Below are 22,049 nucleotides of genomic sequence, written 5' to 3'. Positions count from 1 at the left end.
AAGATAGATCTGCTTTCAAGATTAACTGGTTCCAGAAAGGATTTCCCTGCCATCCATCTCTCTCTCTCTCTCTCTCTCTCTCTGTGTGTGTGTGTGTGTGTGTGTGTGTGAGTGTGTTTGTGTGATGGCCTTAGCTTCATTTCTTTTTTTTTGTGTTGTCTTCATAATTCTTTCTTTTTGCAGATATGCATTTCTCACATGTTAAGAAGATGGCTGAACTGCTTCCAGTTCAGAAACATTATCATTTCTCTTCACCTCCAAATTGAGAAGCCACTGTGGGTCACCAGACCACCCTGGTCAACATTGTGTCCAGGAGAATAGCTTCTATCAGTGATTGGGCTAAGACTAGTTACCTGGCCAGTTTGCTGGCCAGGTAGGTTTGCTAGGAGCTATCATAACAAAGTACCCCGGATTAAGTGGTTTAACTAATATAAACTTATTTCCCACAGTTTGGGAGATTAAAAGTCCAAGTAGTTCATTTTCATCTGAGGCCTTTCTCCTTGACTTGCAGATGGCTTCTTTTTCTCTGGGCCCTCATATGGTCTGTATGTCTGTACTCTAATCTCTTCTTAGGACACCAGCCATATTGGGTTAAGGTCTAACCCAATGACCTCATTTTACCTTAATTACCTCTTTATAGGCCTTATCTCTAAATGTAGTCATATTCCAAGGTACAGTTAGGACTTCAACATGCAAATGTCTGTGGTACACTATTAAACTCATAATATCAGAGATGAGTAAAGAAATCAGGGCATTATGATTGGAAGTTTCCATCAAATTCACATGAATAGGGGAGAATAGGCCTCCAAGAAAATAAAAGATGAACAAAACCATCAGATACCTATTTTGTATTTGATAAGTATTTATTGATTGGCTATGATAAAGTTCACAGAACTTTTTAGGCATAAATAGCCCCCAAATCAACTTAAAGAAGGAGAATATTAATCTTTCCTTCTGTTCAGGACCAAAGAGGTCTGATACTACCTGCTGACTACCCACATCCCTTTTTGCTGGTTTTCATGTAGATTTGTCTTCCTGTGTAATGCTTGATTATTTGCTCTCTGAAACCTCAATCCTCATATGCTCCAAGTTCTTGCTTCTGCTCCCTAGAGTTAGCTAATCTGATAAATTAATGAGTGGTGTTATACTTTCTTTTCTCAAAAGTACACTTTTTTCCCCATAGGAAATATTTCAACCCAAATGAATAATCCATTGGTGGGAATTTTAGACACAACCACAGACCAGGCAGAACCCCATGGAACTGTTGAATTCATGCAATGTCCTGACCACCCACACAGTCTGACCTATTTATAAAATTCACAGCTCAGTCTGTGAACCATAAATATCTAAATTAACTGATCACAACCAAAATCAAATAAAGAGAAGAAAATGATAGCATAGCTTTGCTTCATTTCCTTAGGAATGAGAAAAATATCTGCTGCTTGCTGTAGACTTTTAATTGGAAACTACATCATTCTTCTGTCCACTTGGCATACCTAAGTAGTGATTGTGATATTTTATCCATATAAATTTTTCCTAAACCATTATGTGTGCAACTAAATTGCTAGGTCTTCTTATGAAAATCTTGATAAGATACTTGAAAAACATTGCTTGTTGCAAAATAGCTGAGGACATTCTTGCAGCAATGGTCAAACATTTTTATTTTTAAGCCATCAGGGGCTCCACTTGGGACTTAAAAGAGCTAGGTTAAGAAAGAGCACAATCAGCTTCCAGGATTTAGCTGCTGGAATGGTGAAAATTCATCCTGAAACTTTGATCTGTTCATTTATGCACTTTAAAAATCTATTCGTGGAGCTGGGGCTGCGATTCTGTTGTAGCTCACTTGCCTGGTATGTGTGAGGCACTGGGTTCGATTCTCAGCACCACGTATAAATAAATAAATAAATAAATAAAAGATCTATCAACAACTAAAAAATATTTTTTAAAAAATTTATTCATTTTGCATGCACACACACACACACACGGAGGGAGGGAGGAGAGAAAGAAAGGGGGGGAAGAGGGAGAGAGAGAGAGAAAGATAGATAGATTTAAAAAAGAGTAAAGTATTAGGCGGTACAATGAGTTGAACTTCAAACCAATCATTCTCCCAGTCTCCTTCAGGTGGTAGAGACAGAAATTGAACAACATAAAAATTACAAGTGTTATGAAAACAAACAAATGGTCAGGAAGTTTCAGTGTTCAAAGCTTTCTTCACGTATCTTCACAGAAGTCCCCAGGGCTGTGCACGGACTCTTGATTTGCAACATATCATCAGTATCAGAAAATAAAAGTCCACAAACATGATGCATTAGCTGAAATGTGCACCATTTCATAAACTGTGTGTGATGTGATATAGTATTGATGGAAGGATGGTGTTTGTTATGATTAGTCCTTGAATTTCTCATGGTTACTATTATAATTAATGAGAGTATTTATTGGGACCAATACATTGTAACAGACATTTAGTCTTTTCCAATCTCACATATTCTGTTACAAAATATATTGGTAAAAGCCAAAAATGAGAGTTGCAGCAAACCACCAACAAAGAGAAATACATTCATATCCCTACATACAATCGCAGAGTCCTTCATCCTCAGTTGAAGTTGTGATTAGAAAGGACAGCTATCTTGGCAGAAGTATAATTAACTGAATAATAGAGTAGATTTGGAAGACTTTTACTCTTTAATGATGAGTTGGGTGTACTCCTGACTGAAATAGAAACACAGACTCTATTATACAGTAAACCCCCTTCAACCCTATGATTCATTGCATCAATAACTTTTGAGACTTATTTTCTTTCAACTTCTCCTAGCACCATCTAATGGTGAAACGTAGAATTTACTCTTTTCTTCTGAGTCATTTTAAATAATGACATCATAGACTCACAGCAGCAGTGTAATCCCAGTGTGCATAGTCAAATGTTTTCCACACCCAAGGGTCAATGCACCCCACAAAAGACAGAAGTAGGTAATTTATCCACATTGTCTAAGGGCATGGCCCATTTTACCTTACCGTTTTCTGAACATCTGTGAGAATGTATGAACTGAAGACAATTCTAACCTAGAGGCAGTCACTTTCTGAGCTATATAGCTAGAAAATAGCACATCCATATCCATAAACTTGAACTATTATTCTGTATTTTAATCCTCTATTATAATGAAAGAAAATAAAAAAGAGGTTTTTTAAAAATCTCTTATAGCTGAAGTTAATAAGAAATTGAATCTATTTATTTGTTTATTCTATTTCTCTTCCTCTTCTTTCATTAACTAACGTAATCCTTTTAATTTATTTTTATGACAGTATTTACAGGTGAGCAGAGTTAAGTGTACTTGCTGCAGGCAGAAGATGGCTTGCTTTGGTTCTGTTTGTTTTAGTGTCTTGACTGGGCACTTGGTAGCAGGTGGAAACTGCCAGCCTTGGGACAGCCAGAACTGGGGATCTCCATTCTCACCAGCAGGCTCTCCCTTGAGGGTCCTTCTAATCTCTCTTGTTACCCCTTTTCTGATGTGCCTATTCTGGCCTAAACTCCCCAAGCCATTTACAACATTTTCTTAGGCAGAATAAAAAATTTCCCATGACAAACCTTACCCTGTGGTCATGTGTCTGCAGTAGGGGGAGAGTCAGATGTGGGTGCAGCCACCTACCTCAGGTCTGGGCCATTAGAATGATGATGACACCCCTTTTGTCACTTGGAAAAGCCTAGAATTAGTTGTTCTTGCTTTCTGAAGCTGCTTTCCTGGCCATCATAGCAGGATTTTGTGATATTCTTTAGAATTCACTGATTTCTCTGCCAAGCTGGTTTGTAAAGAATCAACCAATCTGAGAATGTGGGTTAATGAATGTGAGGAGAGCCAAATTATGTTTTATGGGAAATACATGATTTTGGTGCAGTTAATGGTTTCAGAATGGGTAATTGCTGTGACCTGATTACACAACTGATAGAGCATAGTGGTAGGTGCAGACAGAACCAGGTTCCATGTGTAAATCTCATCTTGGTCACATAATAGCCTAGTGTCCTTGGGCAAGTTTCTTACCTTCTCTATGTCTCAGTTTTCTGTCTATAATATAGGTATGATCATCATTCTGTTTTCTACAATTGTTAAGAGAATAGATGAGGTTAATGTATTATTGTATTTGGCACAGTTCATACAGTAAGTATTTCATAATTGTTCAGTGTTGTGTTTCATTGTTCAGTAAGTATTAGTTGATAATTATTAGCTACCACTTCAATGTAGTTTGGTGGGACCCAGGTTTTTCAGGACTCAGTAACCTGGAATAAAACTTCTATCCTTACCTTGTTCTTGGAGAGGCAGAATTAATATTGTCAAAATGACCATACTACCAAGAGCATTATACAGATTCAATGCAATGCCAATCAAAATCCCAATGACATTTCTTGTAGTAATAGAAAAAGCAGTCGTGAAATTCAACTGGAAAAATAAGAGACCCAGAAGAGCTAAAATAATCCTTAGCAAGAAGAATAAAACAGTGGCACTAATATACTAGCCCTTAAACTATACTACAGAACAATAGTAACAAAACCAGCATGGTATTGGCATCAAAACAGACTGGTAGACCAATGGTACAGAATAGAGTACACAGAGACCAACCCACTTAACTACAGTTATCTTATATTAACAAAGGTGCCAAAAACATACATTGAAGAAAAGATAGTCTCTTCAACAAATGGTGCTGGGAAAACTGGAAATCCATATTCAACAAAATGAAATTAAACCCATATCCATCACCATGCCCAAAACTCAAAGGACCTAGGAATTGAACCAGAGATCCTGTGTCTAATAGAAGAAAAAGTAGACCTAAATCTCCATCATGTTGGATTAGGCCCTGACTTCCTTAATAAGACTCCTATAGCACAAGAATTAAAATCAAGAATCAATAAATGGGATGGATTCAAACTAAAAAGCTTCTTTTTCAGCAAAAGAAACAATCAATGAGGGTGAAGAAAGAGCTTACATTTTGGAAACAAATCTTTACCACAGCACATCAGATAGAGCACTAATCTCCAGGATATATAAAGAACTCAAAAATCTTAACACCAAACCCCCTCACACACACAATTATCCCAATCAATAAATGGGCAAAGGAACTGAACAACATTTCTCAGAAGAAGATATACAATCAATCAACAAATATATGCAAAAACGTTCAACATCTCTAGCAATTAGAGAAATTAAAATCAAAACTACTCTAAAATTTCATCTCATTCCAGTCAGAATGGCAGCTATTAAGAATACAAACAATAATAAGTGTTGGTGAGGATGTGGGGGAAAAAGGCACACTCATACATTGCTGGTGGGAGTGCAAATTGGAGCAGCCAATATGGAAAGCAGTATGGAGAGTCCTTGGAAAACTTGGAATGGAACCACTATTTGATCCAGCTATCCCACTCCTGGGTCTATACCCAAAGGACTTAATAACAGCATACTGCAGTCACACACACACACACACACACACACACACACACACACACACACACGTACATATATATATATATCACCTACACACCAAATTTTAACAAATCAGTATAATATCTGCTAAAGTTTAGATCCTGAATGATTCCTAAGATCTTGAATGTTTCCTAAAGGCTCATGTGTTGATGTCTTGGTCCCCAGTACAGTAATGAGGCATTTAGGAAATTATTGAATTATGAAGACTCTGATCTCATCAATGTATTATTCCATTGATGGTCTTATAAATGGTAACTGAATGAACTATTGGGAGGTATTGGAACTGTGGCAGGTGGAACCTAGTTGGAGGAAGTAGGTTACTGGGCATGCATATGTATTGGTCCCTAGCTCCTTCTACTCCAGTGCCCCTTCTCAGCTGCAGTGAGATGTGCACTTTTTTTTTTTAAACTCTGCCTCACTGCTTTACCATGATATACTGCCTCACTACAGGCCTAGAAACAATGGAGCCAAGCAACCATGGACTGAGATGTCTGGAATTGTGGGCCAAAATAAATTTTTCTTCCTTCAAATTGTTTTTCTCAGTGTTTTGTCATAGTGACCAAAAATGACTAATAAAATATCCTACTATAATATAAAGGACAATTAGGAAAATAATTTATAATATAGCAACATGCACTTTAATATGTAAGTCTTTATGCATGATGACACCAGAGGATAATAGTACTCTAATGTTTCCACTCCTATTTAGAAACACCATGATTATGACAGCTAGAAATGCAGACTGATGTGCTGATAGTATAGGGAAAACTAAGATTCCGTGGGAATGCTACTGTTGGTGATGTGCCTTTCCAAAATGGTAAACAACTCTTGAGAAAGTCACCAATAAAACAAAGATTACTGTTCTCTTCCTTGGCCATTGAATTATTTTCTTGAAAAATTTAATGTATATTAAAATTGAGAAAAAATAAGTTTTTATAAAGTTAAGACAAGACTCAAGACAAGGTCTGATTTAAAATAATTACCAATCAGTCTTTTATCCATGCCAATGTCACAGGAGACGACTACAAGTTTTGCAGGATAAAGAACAACTCATCGTTGCTCAAGGGGATTGTTCACATTGTAGCAGCCATTTTGGTATGTGCATTGGTCAATGACAATGGACACCTAACTAAATAGATGCTGGACTTTTCTACCTCACCAATGCATTTCAAACAAATATCAGATTTATTACACAAGGCATACATCTAACATTTATGGCCCTCATCCATTAAATTTCAATCGCATTCCTAATCATTGTGATGCCTCCAAATACTCCCTTTGTCTTAGAAGGTGTATACTGTGTGCTCAGGAGTACAGTTCTCCCATTACCTGGCATTCACTATTCATTTCTACTCTGATGCCTGTGGTATCTGCTGCACATCACTGGTCCCTCCCCACAATGGTGGAGGCTGTTGCTGCATCTGGCCACATCTATGACTAAGGTGCCATGTTCAATGTCAGGGATGCTGAGGTCCATATTGTGTCTGCTTCTCCCCTTGCTGCTGCTGAAGCTGTTGGAGCCACAGCCCATCATACCAGTCATTGTCCTGCCCATGGCCTGAGAATCTCTTTGTATTTTCCAAAACTTGAATAAATAAAAAATAAATTGTCTTCTTCACTTCAGCAGGCAGAACCTTCTTTATTTTATTTTAGAGTATGATATTATACTTCCAACATTAATTTGAAAACTTTACAGACAATATGAAAACTTTTTTTACTGTTGTTTTAGCTTTTGACATAAAACTTGGAGAGAAATAGAGTCTATGGAATATAAAACAATACATTCAAAGCTGCCCTCCTTATTCATGTCATTCTGTTATCTTGGGATTCTCTTGCCATCCACCTCTTTTTGATTTAGGACAGATTGATTCTTTGCTACCAGTTCTCACGCACAGTTCTTCCAGTCAAGGCCAGACACAGCAGCCTGCTGGTGGAACAGAAATTAGCTTCACACTAACACTCTACCACAGGAGTAAATAATAACCAGATAGCACCTCACCATTTCTCATTGATCACAGAGTTAAAAAAGAAAAACAGGCGCTTTTTTTCTTTCTCTTTCTATTTTTGGGTGTTCATGGTAGCGTGTTTCATATTACCGAGTTCCAACAATGTCATAACCAGACCTGAAGTGTTTCTCATAAGCAGAGTTGGGATACAAGGATGTATTTACCCTCTGAATATAAAGCCATCATTATTTCTATCTTTGTGTTCCAAATATTGCAGAAGCAGGAAAGTTTACTCTGAATCTAAATACAGAGTAAGGAATGAGTGGGGAGAGATGACGTGCTTAAGTAAACTGCTTATGCCTAATTTGTCGTCTTCAGTCTGGTGTTTTGTAATGTTTCTGTTTCTATATTCCTTGTCACAGTCCAGTGTGAGTCAGTCCACAGCCAATTTTAGAACACTTTTGTGTCATTTAAAGGAAAGAACTTTCAACTCTATTCATAACAGGCTGTAAAATGCAAGGTACCACCCACAAAACAATGTTTAAATTTTTCCAATTACACAATTTATTAGTAAATCTACAAAATGAGAAATGTGCCAGGTGCTCTCTGAGCTCTTAATTGAAGGAAGTTTTACATGTTGGACAGATTTTAATAGGGTGTTTTGCTTTTTGTAAGCTATTTAAACAACATTTTAAACTGTTGGTGGATGAAAAGCCCTTGATCATTTAGAATGTGGCTCATAGGGAAAAGTAAAACTGGAAAGAAAGAAAGAAAAAAAACAAAACTAGAGTCTGAAGTCAATTTTGAGAATTTCTTGTCTGAAACATGTCCTAATGTCAACTCAAAACTCCAAGGGCTGACAGAGACTGGATGTTTTAAGTAATTTGGGAATGAAAAACCAGATTTAGGGAATGGAAAGAAAGGTTGAGTGAAGAATAATATGCTCTGGGAAATCAGAGTTAGCTGCAAGTTGGAGATTAGGTGAGGGATTTTTGAAGAACAGCCATGAAAACCTGAATTACAAATCATTTGGTGGATAATGGTGGCTGTGAACTTTTGTTACTTTTCACTCTAGATCCATGAAATTGAATGAACACTCTTGAGTTTAGCCTTGCTCCTTCTAGAAATTTTGTGTGTTTTTTCTAAGTCTGCCAGTTGCCTCCTGTGCCCCACAGTGACCGTACCATTTGTCCCACAGAAGGCGCAACAGCAAAGGTTCAGGCAGAAAGAACCCCACCTCAAACCCAATGGGACTAGGCCAGCAGCATGGCAGAGGACCCAGGCAGAAAGGACCCTCTGAGAAAGCCGAGCATCATATTTTGATAAACAAACAAATTAACAAACAAATGAAAACATCCCCTTCCAGCAACAGCACATCTGACTCCAAAAGCCTGAAGAGTAGTTTGAAATTTTAAATAGTATTTGTTTTTTTGGCGGGGGGCCATATGAGGGGTTACAGACAATAATTTGTCTTACTCATCACACAATAAATTTCCTGCCCAATTCTGTTTGTTTTACCAAATGCCATCCTGCCCAACCTCTCTCCTCTTTGGGCTCTTGGTGCACTCCTTTCTCCAGCTCACTTATAGAGATTAATCAAGCATTTGATTTTCTCCTACTACCCCAAATAAAATAACAAAGACTTGGTTTCCATATAATATGTATCCATCTTCCTTAGATGGGAAAGGAAGAGAGGAAAACTGGGGCTTTGATATTTTATTTTCACTGTTGCCAGCTAACTTGAATACTTTCTACTACTTGCAATTCAAGTTTTTAAATCCAACTCCAGTGGCTGGGTTTACGCAGTCCCAAACAACAGACTTTGAGTGGTTATTTAGTGACTTTAAACCTGGGTGATGCCAGAGCTCACAGAATTTTTGAAGCAAGGACTACACATGCCCAATTTACTGAAAATGATTCTAATGCTCTTTGGTGTCACAAAGTATTTTCCCTAAGACATTTAGTGCATTTGATATTAAGTAGCAAGATACAAATGATTTCTTATCTTCCTGTTCTAAGGCATCTAAGAAGCAGTTTAGAATAGGAAGTTCAAGTCTAGAATTTCTACACAGGGACACACAACATGCTGCTGTCAAAACCCTAAAGTCAGGGTTGGAGTACATAAAATACCTGGAAAATTTTTTTTTATGTATATGTATGTGTGTGTGTGTATATATATATATATATATATATATATATATATATATATATATATATACATATATATAATGTGTGTACATAAATATTATATAATTCATATATATGCTAAAAGCTTCTTGGTGGTAAAAAGATGACAGATGTCTGAAAAAAAAATTAAAGAATATCCTTATAGAAGTATTCATCAGAATTCAATGCCATGGCCTAAATTGTACCTGAAAAAGAAACAGGTAAGCTGTAGAGGTTAAAATCCAAACAAGAACAGGAAGAAATAATTCAATAATTTAACACCTAATTAACAATTTTAAGAACCAGTTGTCATTTAGGCCTTCAGATACAAAGGCCCCAACTCTTTGGGTTCAATTAATTGGTTAATTCTTTAGTCATTTATGAGACATAAACTAGGTCAGAGGCACTTGGCTAATGATCCGCTCAACTAACTAAGGTTGAAAACCGAGACACCATTTCAAATCTCATCAGATTGCGCCTGACTTCTGATGCATGCCCTGGTGTCCTCAATCTGTTAGAATTGGACTCCTGTGTGATAGTGCCACTCTGCCAAACCTAACCCCACAGAGTCCAATCATATTGCTGGTCAACTGGAGAGAAAGAAATCTCAGGACAGGATGGTTCAGTAATAATATATTTGCTCAGTCTCTGAACCAAAAACATTTTCTGATATAGTCAGATGTTCCTGGCCTATTTTTGGCATTTGAATCTCTGGCCCTCATCAGATTTAATTTTGGCAACTGGCTCTAGAATCTGTATGTTCTATATTCTTACCTCACTCAATTTATGAATTACATATTATGAAAATTCTGATATTTTAAATAAGTGGTTGGCTCAAATGTAATCCATTTATTTGTAAATAATGCAGAAGGAGATGAGCAAATTGGCAACAATACTGTGCACAATTTTCTGTACTAAAGATGTGGTGTAAAAATGGTAGCTTGAGAAGCCCCGTGAAGTCATCATTTAAGAAGAAATAAGTTAATGTGTAGTTTAATTTAAACAAGGGCAATGACCTCCAGTGACTGTATTTTACATTTAAATCAGGATTGACTTCAATGTATTTAAAAAGAATTTTGAGTCACTGTTATAGAATTCTAGTAAGTCATTAATTATTCTGATATAAATTATATTAATAATATTTCTTGGTTTCATCCAGAAAATGTTCCCGAGAAAAAAGTTTAATATGAATCAAGTGATTAACTTATTTTCACTGTGGGTGGGCTTAGGTAACTATTTTATTGTCATATTTGTTGCAGTCTGTGTATTAATATTTGTTGGAAGTTGTGTTTCAAATTGTTATTAATGATGCTCATTAATTTATATCAAATTATTCATCTTGGGCCTTGCTGAAGTAATCAAGCATTTTTCCTTTTTTAAAAAAATTTCTTTTCCTCTGTAAAATTCATGCAGGAAAGCATCAAAGGAAAATTAAGCTGCCATAAAGTAATAAAACAATCTTTCATGCTGTTTGGTCATTGCAGTAAAATCATAGGGCAAGAAAATTGAAGTAGTAGTCTAGACATAGCTTTTATTACCAAGGAAAATGAGCAGAATTCAAGGACCTTATGTTGTCATGGTCAAAACATAGAACAGTCCATGGGGAAAATTGTTTTTGTAGAATTGCATGAGTTTGACACTTCTACTGAAAAGCCCAGGAGGAGAGCATTTATGGCTTGCATTTACTGAGTGCTCAATAGGCGTTTGACTGATGGATCAGTTAGTTGGTGGGAATTTTATACGATGACTATCCCTTTAAAACACATTGCTATGCATTGCAATGTCTTTGATCTGGTCGTTTTTATAGGTCAAATTGTGTCTCCACTTATATCAGGATATGGAGCACATCGTATTTCCTATAACAAACAAGTTAGTCTTTTTCCCTAAAAGAGTACTGCATTGAAATACTATACTATTTGTACTTGTCGTTTGATGTGTACCCCATACAGTAAGAGTATATAAAAGATATTGTGTAACTATAGAGAAGAAATTATGATACCTAAGACACCTAGGTCATAAATCAATAATGTCAGATCTTCAGAAATTAATTGTAAGTTGCCTGAGTTATGTTGGAATTATGTATTAATACTACCTTTATGTGTTTTGTGTATCTATCCGGCCAATGCTCTTTGCATAAAATGAAAGTAAAAAATTACCAAGGAATATGTTGATTAAGAGCTAGCTCTGTTTTGTATTTGAAAAGATGTCTCTCCTTGAATAAAATACAGAGGAACAGACTTGAATATTGTAGTAACCAGGCTAGTCCTAGGCTTGCTCCATCCACAGAACCTAATACAGAATTTCTTGAAATAATTGAAGTAGAACAGGAACTGAACTGCTTTATTGGGATACTGGCTTGCCAAACCCAAGGAAAGTCACATAAAGTGAGGAGTGTGTCTTTACAGTCTGTTTCTAAGTAAAGTAACCATTTTAGTTTGGGTCTATACACTTGTCCTAATCACACATATTTCTTGTTTTGTTCTTAAGAGACTAATGTCAAATGCCAGATGTTTAAGAATCACATCAAAGAAGGCCTAATGGGAACCTCTTATTGTTAAGTAAATCAAAGGGAACAGCAGTTTTGCTCTAGTTTTAAGTTTTTAAAGTTAGAAATAGGACTTCTAAGTTAGAGAAAATAATTCTACTAACCTGCCACTAGTAGTATCTACTTAATGCTCTTTGAGCACTAAATCTGAGCAAAGTACTGGGAAAAGCACTTTAAGGGAATTTGTTTGATATCTTTGTCAGAATCCATAAGAGATTGATTCTTATTATTACTATTATTCTAATTTTCCAGATAAAGATAGTAAGCTAAGAAAGGCTAAGGTATTGACCGATAGCCACACCGATGAATTGATAGTCATTAAAAGTCAAGATTTTAAAAATAAATGTTATTTGTAATGTGATTTATAAAATATTTTTTAGAGAGAGAGAGAGAGAGAGAGAGAGAGAGAGAGAGAGAGAGAGAGAGAATTTTTTTAATATTTATTTTTCAGTTTTCGGCAGACACAACATCTTTGTCTGTATGTGGTGCTGAGGATCGAACCCGGGCCAGGCGAACGTATGCCAGGCGAGCCCGCTACCGCTTGAGCCACATCCCCAGCCCAATATAAAATATTTTTGAATATAATATTGGTTAATGACTATGTACAACATGTTGACTGAAAAAGAATATGCACCTTTATTATTTTTTCCCATGTTTTCTTAGACCATATTCAGTCTGTTTGGTAAAACAAATGACACTTTGGGCCCAAGTTCAACCCTTTCAGAATATCCTCATAAAAGGCAACCTTTCTCTTGGCTATCGCTGGTGACCCTTTCTTCTGTGGTTTCATATGCTCTCCATGGTCCCAGAAATCTTTGTCATTGTGAGGTATCTAGGTCTTAGATAATTGATCTTTGAGATGTTGATTCATGCCTGCTTCTCAGGTCTGCCAGACTGCCATTAAAGCATCCCAATGTGGATATGGTATGCCATGCCAATCTAAGGAACACCACATTGAGGTGAGAGAGACACCAAGCCCTCCCATATTATACATATATCTTGTGTCTGAACAATAAATGTAGGTGTACATATCCTAGTAAAACTTTTCGATACTTGGCTTGCTCATTATTTATATTTCTATATTCCCTTTTTCTGAGATCAGTACATACATCAATGAATACATCTCTGGTTATCTGGGTAAAAAGAAATTGAGTACACTATTATCTTCCCCATTAAGTCATAATAGCATATATTAAGAATGATATCTTTGCACTTGGAGTCACAGAAAATTAGACTTGTAAATGACCCTAGACATCAACTAGTTATTCCTTCAGCCATAGTTGTACAGCACCCCATGTGCTGCTGTAGTTTTTTATCATCATACAAAGAAGGAAACAGATCAAGAGGAAAAGGTATTTTTTTCTCTCTAGGAGGTGACAGAACTTTGACTATGCCTCCCATCATGTGTTTCCAGAGCATAGGCCATAAACACTCATTGTGTGACATCATGGTCTTATCCTTGTCATTCCTATCATTGACATGGAACCTTCTTTCAAGGGTAGTATATGTGTGTTGCTTCTCCCTCAGTGGGCACCAGGTGTAGTAAAACAAAAAAAGTACATTGAACATTATGAAATTACTGATATCTGATCAACGTTCAAGCATTGTTTACGTAACAAGAGGAAATTTCATATGGTTCAGTGTAGGCTAACTTTTCCTGCACACACACACACACACACACACACACACACACACACACTTGCTTCTCCAAGACATGTAGCTAATAAGGAGAGGATTATAGCCCACACTCATATTTTCCAAGAATTGAGTTTGTGCTGGATATTCTCCATTTGCCCTTCGGGATTGCCTGTAGACCCTTTTCTAGGAGGCTATCCTGCCTAGACTGCATCAATGTGAGCTCCTTGTCCTCTGACTCTAGAAGAAATCAAGCATAGGAGGAGACAACTTGGGGATAGCTATTCCCCATTCCTTTCCTGCTGGACTCTGGTTTTGAAGGAGCTGTGTTCCTCTGCCTGTAGCCATAGCTCTTGCTTGACAACCCTCTCACATCTATGATCAAATTGTTCTAGATATAACTTCAGTTTGTGTATATATGAGGTTATATCTGCTATGCATGTGTGTTCTGAATTTATATTTGAATAACATTTATACTTTTAAGTTTTGTATTGAGATTTGTCAATGCTCTTAGGTAGGAATAACAATATACTTATAAACAGTGCTTATTTATACTGCTGTTCTAAAAAATAATTGTTAATTGTTTTTGAGGCCTTTAATATTATTAGACATTTTAAAATAAGAAAATACTGGCTAAGTTTAGTTTCTTAACACGAAATTCAAGGCAATATCCAAACATTTGTGAAATATAATTATGCTTTTACTATTATTTTCATATTAATTATTAGTTTAGGGGCAAAACATTAAATCAGATGCAATATAAAATTGACAAGTAATCTTTGCTAGTACAAGTGTTTTCTAGTGTTTCGTTTTTGCCTGTGGTATATATAATCATGTGCTATGTAGGACAAGAATAATTAACCGAAGAAAATATTTTAAATTCACTAGAATAACATTTTGGTCTCTAAACACATGTTGGATTAAACTCCCCCCAAACTGGTTTATTGCTAGAACAAACATTGACTGAGCATCTATTATGTGTCAACATTGTGTTCAGTGATGTGGAAAGTTTAACAGATTCATGGGAATCATATTCTGATTCTAGAAAGCTCCTTAACAATGTCATGAGCCCAGTAAGTGTTGATTGGCAAGAATGGAACTGATAATCCAGGAGTTTCAGTTCTGTTTCTATCTTCCTTTTCATGCAACTGCATGCAGTCTGTAGGCACTCAGTACATAGCTAGCTACATATTAAAAGGCATGAAAAACAGTCTTCATGCATCCCTAACAAATTGTTCATTTTTACTCCAGGCGATCAGTGAAGTTGCAGGCTTCAGTGCTCTCTGAAATAAGCTAAGAGTAGGCAATAAATAAAAGTATAGCACTATTCACCATGTGGCATTTCACATCCGAATCTATTATACATTCAGTCTTCATATTGTAGGGCAGAAAAGCCCTAAAGATGCATGTGAGGCCCTTCACATTTAATTGCTTCCTAAAGATGTTAACCAGTGTGTGTTCATGAATGAGAAAAGCTATTTCGAAGATGATCTGTGTCCTAGAGCCTCCGCTCCCAAGTTCCTTCCAGGAAAAGAAGCTAATTTGAGCATCATTCGTAGAAGATTTCTAGGTTCTTGGAGTGTGTCAAGAGGTTAGGGAGAAGGGGAATGGGACAGGAAAAAAAAAAAGTGGACTGGAATGGATTATTGAGAGAGCCTTTGGTAGACAGGCCACCCCAAAAAAAAGAGAGTGCCTCTAGATAAATCTTTGATTCTATTAAATAATAATCCAGGACCTTAATTGTTCCCACAATTATTTATAAACTTATGTAAAATACAGTTAGAGCGTCTCTATATATCAATAGAGTTTATTTCCATAATCAAGTGGAGTGGGGATAGTTTTATATGTGAAAGCATAACTAATGCCAAAGGTGTTTTTTTTTTCCTAAGAATTAAAAAATATAACCACCGCCAAGTCAAGGATAACATGATGGGAAATCTAAAATTTATTCATATAGTATAAATAAACAAATAAGGATAATTATATAAATCTATATATAGTTGCATTGTTCAATTAGTTTCAGGGGTAGATGTGGAAATCAGACTTATTCTTGGCAATTCCTGTGCTGGACTCCTTTGACTTCTTGTCATAGGCTCCTCTACTTGAGCTAAACCAGACAAAAGTTACATAAAATTGTTTATTCTTTTGCCATATTTTTGACTACTTCTTTCAAGCTGTTGAGGTGCTACCCTGGTGAAAGGGTACTGTCCCAGTGAACATATCTAAAAAAAATATCTAAAAACATATATAAATTTTTTTTTAAAAAATCAGCCATGATTGGGCTTCAAATTGATGTGCTTCCTGGTAGCAAGGGTCAAGGGAAATCAGAGTATATTATACCATTCTCATACTATACCAAAGAAGGCTACAAATAAACTCTTCTAGAGAAATGCTATGTTTTCCTAGTAATAATTTCTAAAGAAATAAGTCTACTTAGTAAAATTTTAATTAAGAACCTTCGTTTTCTTTCAGCAAATATAAAGGTTATATAAACATTTAATTTTCTAAAAGTTGTGATTCTCAAGAGAACAAATTATCTTAATGGCTCTTCATTTGTCACCTTCAAAAACAAAGCAATTTGAATATTTTCTTTATTTTGATTTATTGGAACTTCATTAATAAGGAAGGCTTACAAGTTAGTTATTGTTTTTTGAGCAAGATCACACTGTGCTAAATAACGAGATATGGGAATACATCGAACAGCTTGACTTCTGCTGACTTTTACTTAAGAGTGTGAAGTGTTTTAAATTAGACTTGTTAGGGGGCTGGGGATGTGGCTCAAGCGGTAGCACGCTTGCCTGGCATGCGTGCGGCCCGGGTTCGATCCTCAGCACCACATACAAACAAAGATGTTGTGTCCGCTGAAAACTAAAAGAATAAATATATATATATATATATATATATATATATATATATATATATATATATAAAAAATAAAAAAATAAATTAGACTTGTTAGTATTGATAAAATGTGCACAGGGGGAAAATAATTTAAAGGCTATGTTTCACTTTGAGAGATAAATTATTTGATTGAAAAATAAAGCACTGTGACCTGTGAGTGAAGAACAAAAACTCTCATACACTCTGAGAGACAGTGTAAATTGAAGCAAGCTTTTTGGAAGGCAATTTGGTAATGTGTAACAAATATACAATGCATTTACTCATTGAACCGACAATTACACATGCCCAGAAGAATCTGCCCCTAGATAAACTTGCAAAAGTTCACCAAAGTTCATCACAGTATTCTTGAAATAGCAAAAGAAAAACATTACAAAAATAATCTAAATACACAGCAAAAGGGGATTGGATAAATGTATATTCATTTAATGGAACACCCTAAGCTAAATAAGAAGTGTGTATGGGGTAATTCAACATACACTGATATGAAAGGATGCACAGTGAATAAATGGGGAAATGTGAGACATAGGCCATGATGATTTGTCTTCTGGATTATTTTAGTTATATAGTTTTATGTGGGTATGCTGATATTTATATCAGTCACATCAGTTTATATGTAGGAGAAGCAAATGTGGGTGACCCGTTGTGCTTATTTAAATTTAAAAAGTTAATATATAAGCATTGGCTTTTGGCTGAAGGTATTCCTAGATGGCAGTGGACTGGAAGATGATTTTTCATTTTACATGATAGCTTTCTATAAAATTTGAGTTTTCTAAGTATGTATATGCAATTCTTTTACTTTTTAAAACATATCAATTTGAGTGTTCTTAAGTAAGTTATTCTTCTTTGTTTTCATATACTCAAAAACCTAATAATTTATATCTTACAAAACAAGGACTATTGAGGTTTCCAAGGTCATGAAGCATGACAAATGTTAGCATATGAAGCATTGTGTTGTCAGGAAGTCAACTCAAGTTTTCTATGAAATATTCACACTGCAAACAAAATTCAGCTCCTACAGCTGCCTTCCTTAAATTGAGAGTTCACCCCTTAGCTGTATGGTAGATAGGTCAGTGTGGGGTTGGGCAGTTAGAGACATCAAAGTTACCTCAACTTCTGAGCAAGAGAATTTTAAATCAGCTATTGCAATCGTTTTCTTAGTCCCTGGTGAAAGAACATGCTACAAAACAAAGTCCTATTTGAACAACATACTTCATAGACCCAGCTTGAATTCAGAATGTAAGGAGAAATGGTTGTATATCTCCCATGGACCCTGTTTAACACAACATCCTCTATTTTGGAAGCAGTTCTAAAAAAGAATCATAGAATGACTGATTATCTTCTGCTCTTTTGAATCTTTCCAGAATTGAGACTTCCAGTGAGTCCCTCTGTGTGTCTGGATCAGGGAGTACAACAGCCAAGTACTTCAAGTCATCTTTTAAAAACAGAAAAGCCACATATGTGGAAACCATGGGACGGGCGACATGAACAGCTGTAAGCTGAACATTTTGAATTGTTCTATCCAACAAGCATTTTAGGAGACAAGAAAGAAGCCCAGAGGGAGGTGGAGGCGGATTGCATCTTTGAATTACTAGGTTCTGTTACATAAATTTTCAGGGCTCCCTTCTTAATAAAGAATGTCATCATTGACTTTTTTCTAGACACATTTAAATTTCTCCTGCTATAGAATAAATATTTGGGTAAATTGGACTTTCATCTGGTAAGTTACATTAATGTAAATTGAATTTAAAACCTTGACAATGTGAAACTATAAAATTTTAACTTTGTACTCAGATGACATTGCCTTATCCTATGAGTATGGCTGAATGCATTTTTCCTATTTATTAATTACTTTTAATCATTCCCAGTCTTTAAGAAATAACCTATAAGATGTCAAGTTGTCAAGGGTACATTCAGGAAGGCATTTTAGAACGTAGAGAAATTAAGGATTTTAATTATTTTACCCAAGATGTGAATAAAATTCTATAATTTAATTTTATAATTATTAAGTAGTATTTCAGGAGTTAATGATATTTATTGAAAATTGTATAATTCCTTTGCTTACCTAGACTTCAAATGTTAAGAAGCACAATCTTTTCATTGATCAAATGGAGATCAGGGAAACATGGTGCAAAAAACCAAACAAACTAGTTATACATTCTTGTACTATTTATGATGAAAACATATCTGTTTTATCATAAAAACATTAAATTAATGTTATTTTCTTCTGTACACTGAACTGTTCCCTGAATATTTCATCTTTTCAGTTGACCTTTTATTATTGGGGATGAAGAACAGAACTGAACTAGTGGGAAGAGTTATTTTGTCTTTTAGATGGTGGCTTTTCCACTACTGAAAAACTTGACACTTTTTATGGAGAGGAAAAATATAAAGCAAAGGTACACAGTAGTACAAGAAAGCCTTCCAGCCTTCCTAGCAAGCATTTCACTATGCCCAGAATGTAAGTTATATCGCATAAGTTGTGATAGTACCATGAATATGAGGTCATGGGCAGTGTGAATAATTTAAATTTTAGAAATCTTTAAATCTATATTCATACCTTCTTTTCTTTTTAAGCATCTTTTGATTAAATCTGCAGTGGAGAATTCACCAACTTGATCTCTTCTCTTTGTACCTGTGCACCCTCTGGTGGTGAAGCTAATTACGCAGTTGAAATTCTTTAAGGAAACCCACACACTGAGGGCTGGTCCAACAGATAGAAGTGGTTCACAAAGCTTTTAGCAATGTACACATTACGACTCAACCCTAAATTATGGGCACTAACTATCTTGTTTTATTTTTTTTTAGGAATCAAACAACAGTCCTTGCTCCCCATGAAACAATCTTTAGAGCTGAGGATCTATCTGTGATTCTGAAAGCATATGTACTGGTGACATCTCTAACCCCTTTGCGTGCATTCATTCATTCAACGGGCACGGTGTGGAGTCCACCAAAGAAAAAACGTTTCACTGTCAAGGTAAAATCTCTGGTGAAGCTGTTTTTGTCACACACAGTACACCAGGGATAAGTAAAGTGCGTTGGGCTGCTATTCTGCGACCTTTATGGTTATCAAATCCCTTTGAACAAAGATTGCATCTTTTTATTGCTGCAAGCAGAGATTTTCATTTAATAGGTGCTGGTTCAAAAATAAACTGGAAATAGCTTAATTCACTAGGGATCACAAAGGCTACATCTTTTTTTTTCCTTATCTTATTTTAGTTTAATTCTTTGACCTGTTACAAAGTGTTTTTGGCTGTACTATATTTTTCTTGAATTTCTACTTATTCAAGAAAAATATAATCAATGCAACAATTAAAAATATAATTTTTCCCTTATGCTTTTTTGCTTCATCCATAGAAAGCATAATGAGTATTTCATTACATCAGTCAATATGGAATATTTGCTGAGTTAAAAATACAGTTCTCAAGTGTGTCAAATGTAGCAAGCCATGCTGTAAGAGATAATGAGGAAGTTCTTAGGGAAGAACTTAATAATAACTCCCAAAACTTTAGTTACAAAAGGTAGGTTGGATGAAGTTGGGTAGAGATAAGGTCTTGTGAAAACATATTCGATCAAATTTAAGGAATTTTTATTTTAAATAAGTAGTAATAGAAAGAAACAAAAGTGCCTGTGATTTTAAGAGATTTTTTTTAAAAAAAGACTGAATTTGATTTCTTTATCATGATTTATCATATAGCCAGTGACTTGGAAGGCTCAGACAGGAGGATCACAAGTTCAAAGCCAGCCTCAGCAACTTAGTGAGACCCTGACTCAAAATAAAAATAAAAATGAGCTGTGGATGTGGCCCATTGTAAGCTGCCCCTGGGTTCAATCCACAATATCAAAAACAAACAAATGAGAAGAATACATCTTACATAAAATTGCATATTTAATTCTGTAAAGCATTCCAATAATGAAAATTGTAAGTGAGCTACTTAAATATTTTCAAAACCATATCAGTATGATAATTGATGAATTGATGTAGATGTTATATAGATTAATAAAATAAATAGCTGACATTTTAGAAAGAGTATTGACCTAAGTTCTTAAAGTTGTTTTATTTGTTTTCAAAACAAACATCCTATCTCCATTATATCAACAACTGTGGCTTTCAGTTAGTCCAGAATCTAATTTGAGTTCTTTCATGTCATCTGCCCTGCAAGTCTTTACAGTAGCTGTTCATATTCACCTACGTACCATTAATTATTTCCATTTTTCTGAGTTATTAGGATAAATGATATGAAACTAGATATTAGGTCTCTTTTTAACCTACAAAATGTTTTGACTTCACAAGTTCAACCTCATAGTTGGAATTTAGGCACAGAGAGATGAGAATTACGTACCTAAAATCACGTCACATTATTCAACAAATATCTGAGCACTGATCAAAATCCCTATGTCACTCTGGACAAGACTTCTGTATTGTGTTAGGAATTTTTTTCTTTTTCTAGCATTTTTTTTTATATTCAGCACTACATATTTTTAGGAAGTGATCATGCATGTTGTCCATCTTCAGAGCTATCTTTTCACTGATTGACGGTATTTCTTGGTGTGTTTTCCATTACAGTCTGTCTACCCACTCTTCTATTAATAGATAAACTGACTGTTCCAATTTTGGGTTAAACCAAATAATGCTTAAAGTGTAAAAGTCATTGTATATGACTTTTTATGGAGCTGCATAAGATTTTCTTGCAAATATATACTCAGCAGTGAATTACTGGATGACAGGCTGTGGCCCCGTTTGGATAGATTTAAATGATGTCAGCTTGCCTTCCAGATTGCCTGCTTCAGTCTCTATCTCATCATTAGTTTCCATATCCCTAAAGCTTGGTCAACACTTGGCCCTTTCCAGTCCTCATTTTGCCAGTTTGACAGATGAGAGGTTACATCATACTTTTGCAAATAGCTCAACTTGTCATATATCTTGCCGACTTTATCCACAATGTCTGTTGTTGATTAATCAAATTAATTTTTCTTCATGGTTTGTGCTTTAGGATATAGTTTTAGAAATACTTTCTTATGTCTAGATCACAATGACATGCTTTGACATCGTCTTTATAATTTTTTCCTGAAGATACAAGTGTTTAATTAAGAGAGTTCATCTTTGATTCATTTTTCTTTCACTATATCCTGACCAATTCTCCCAACTGTGGGTTAAAACTCACCTTCTCCCATGAATCTAATGTCACATTTATTGTGTAAGTTCATATACTTACATGGAGCTGCCTCTGGGTTATTTTGTCTCACTTGGTCCACCTGCTTATGCTATCTTGGCCGTGTAGGTATGTCTTAATGCCTGGTGGGTAACGTTTTTCTTCTTTATTTTGTAATTTTCAAGATTAGGATAACTAGGTTGTAAACATTTATTTCCTTCCTCATAAACATTTAAGA

General features: G+C 35.5%; 1 protein-coding gene across 1 annotated transcript in view; it reads left to right on the top strand.

Annotated features, from left to right (window-relative positions):
- Positions 1-22,049, top strand: part of CPED1 (cadherin like and PC-esterase domain containing 1) — a 250,065-nt gene that overhangs the window by 73,238 nt on the left and 154,778 nt on the right. Inside the window, exons 6-7 of the mRNA XM_081282994.1 lie at positions 18,023-18,152; positions 19,467-19,635. Coding sequence (XP_081139120.1) covers positions 18,023-18,152; positions 19,467-19,635 — 299 coding nt within the window. The remainder of the gene's footprint in view (positions 1-18,022; positions 18,153-19,466; positions 19,636-22,049) is intronic.

This window comes from Spermophilus citellus (genome assembly GCF_964194105.1).
Source record: "Spermophilus citellus genome assembly, chromosome: 3".
NCBI lineage: Eukaryota > Metazoa > Chordata > Mammalia > Rodentia > Sciuridae > Spermophilus > Spermophilus citellus.
This window is presented reverse-complemented; position numbering and strand designations above follow the sequence as displayed.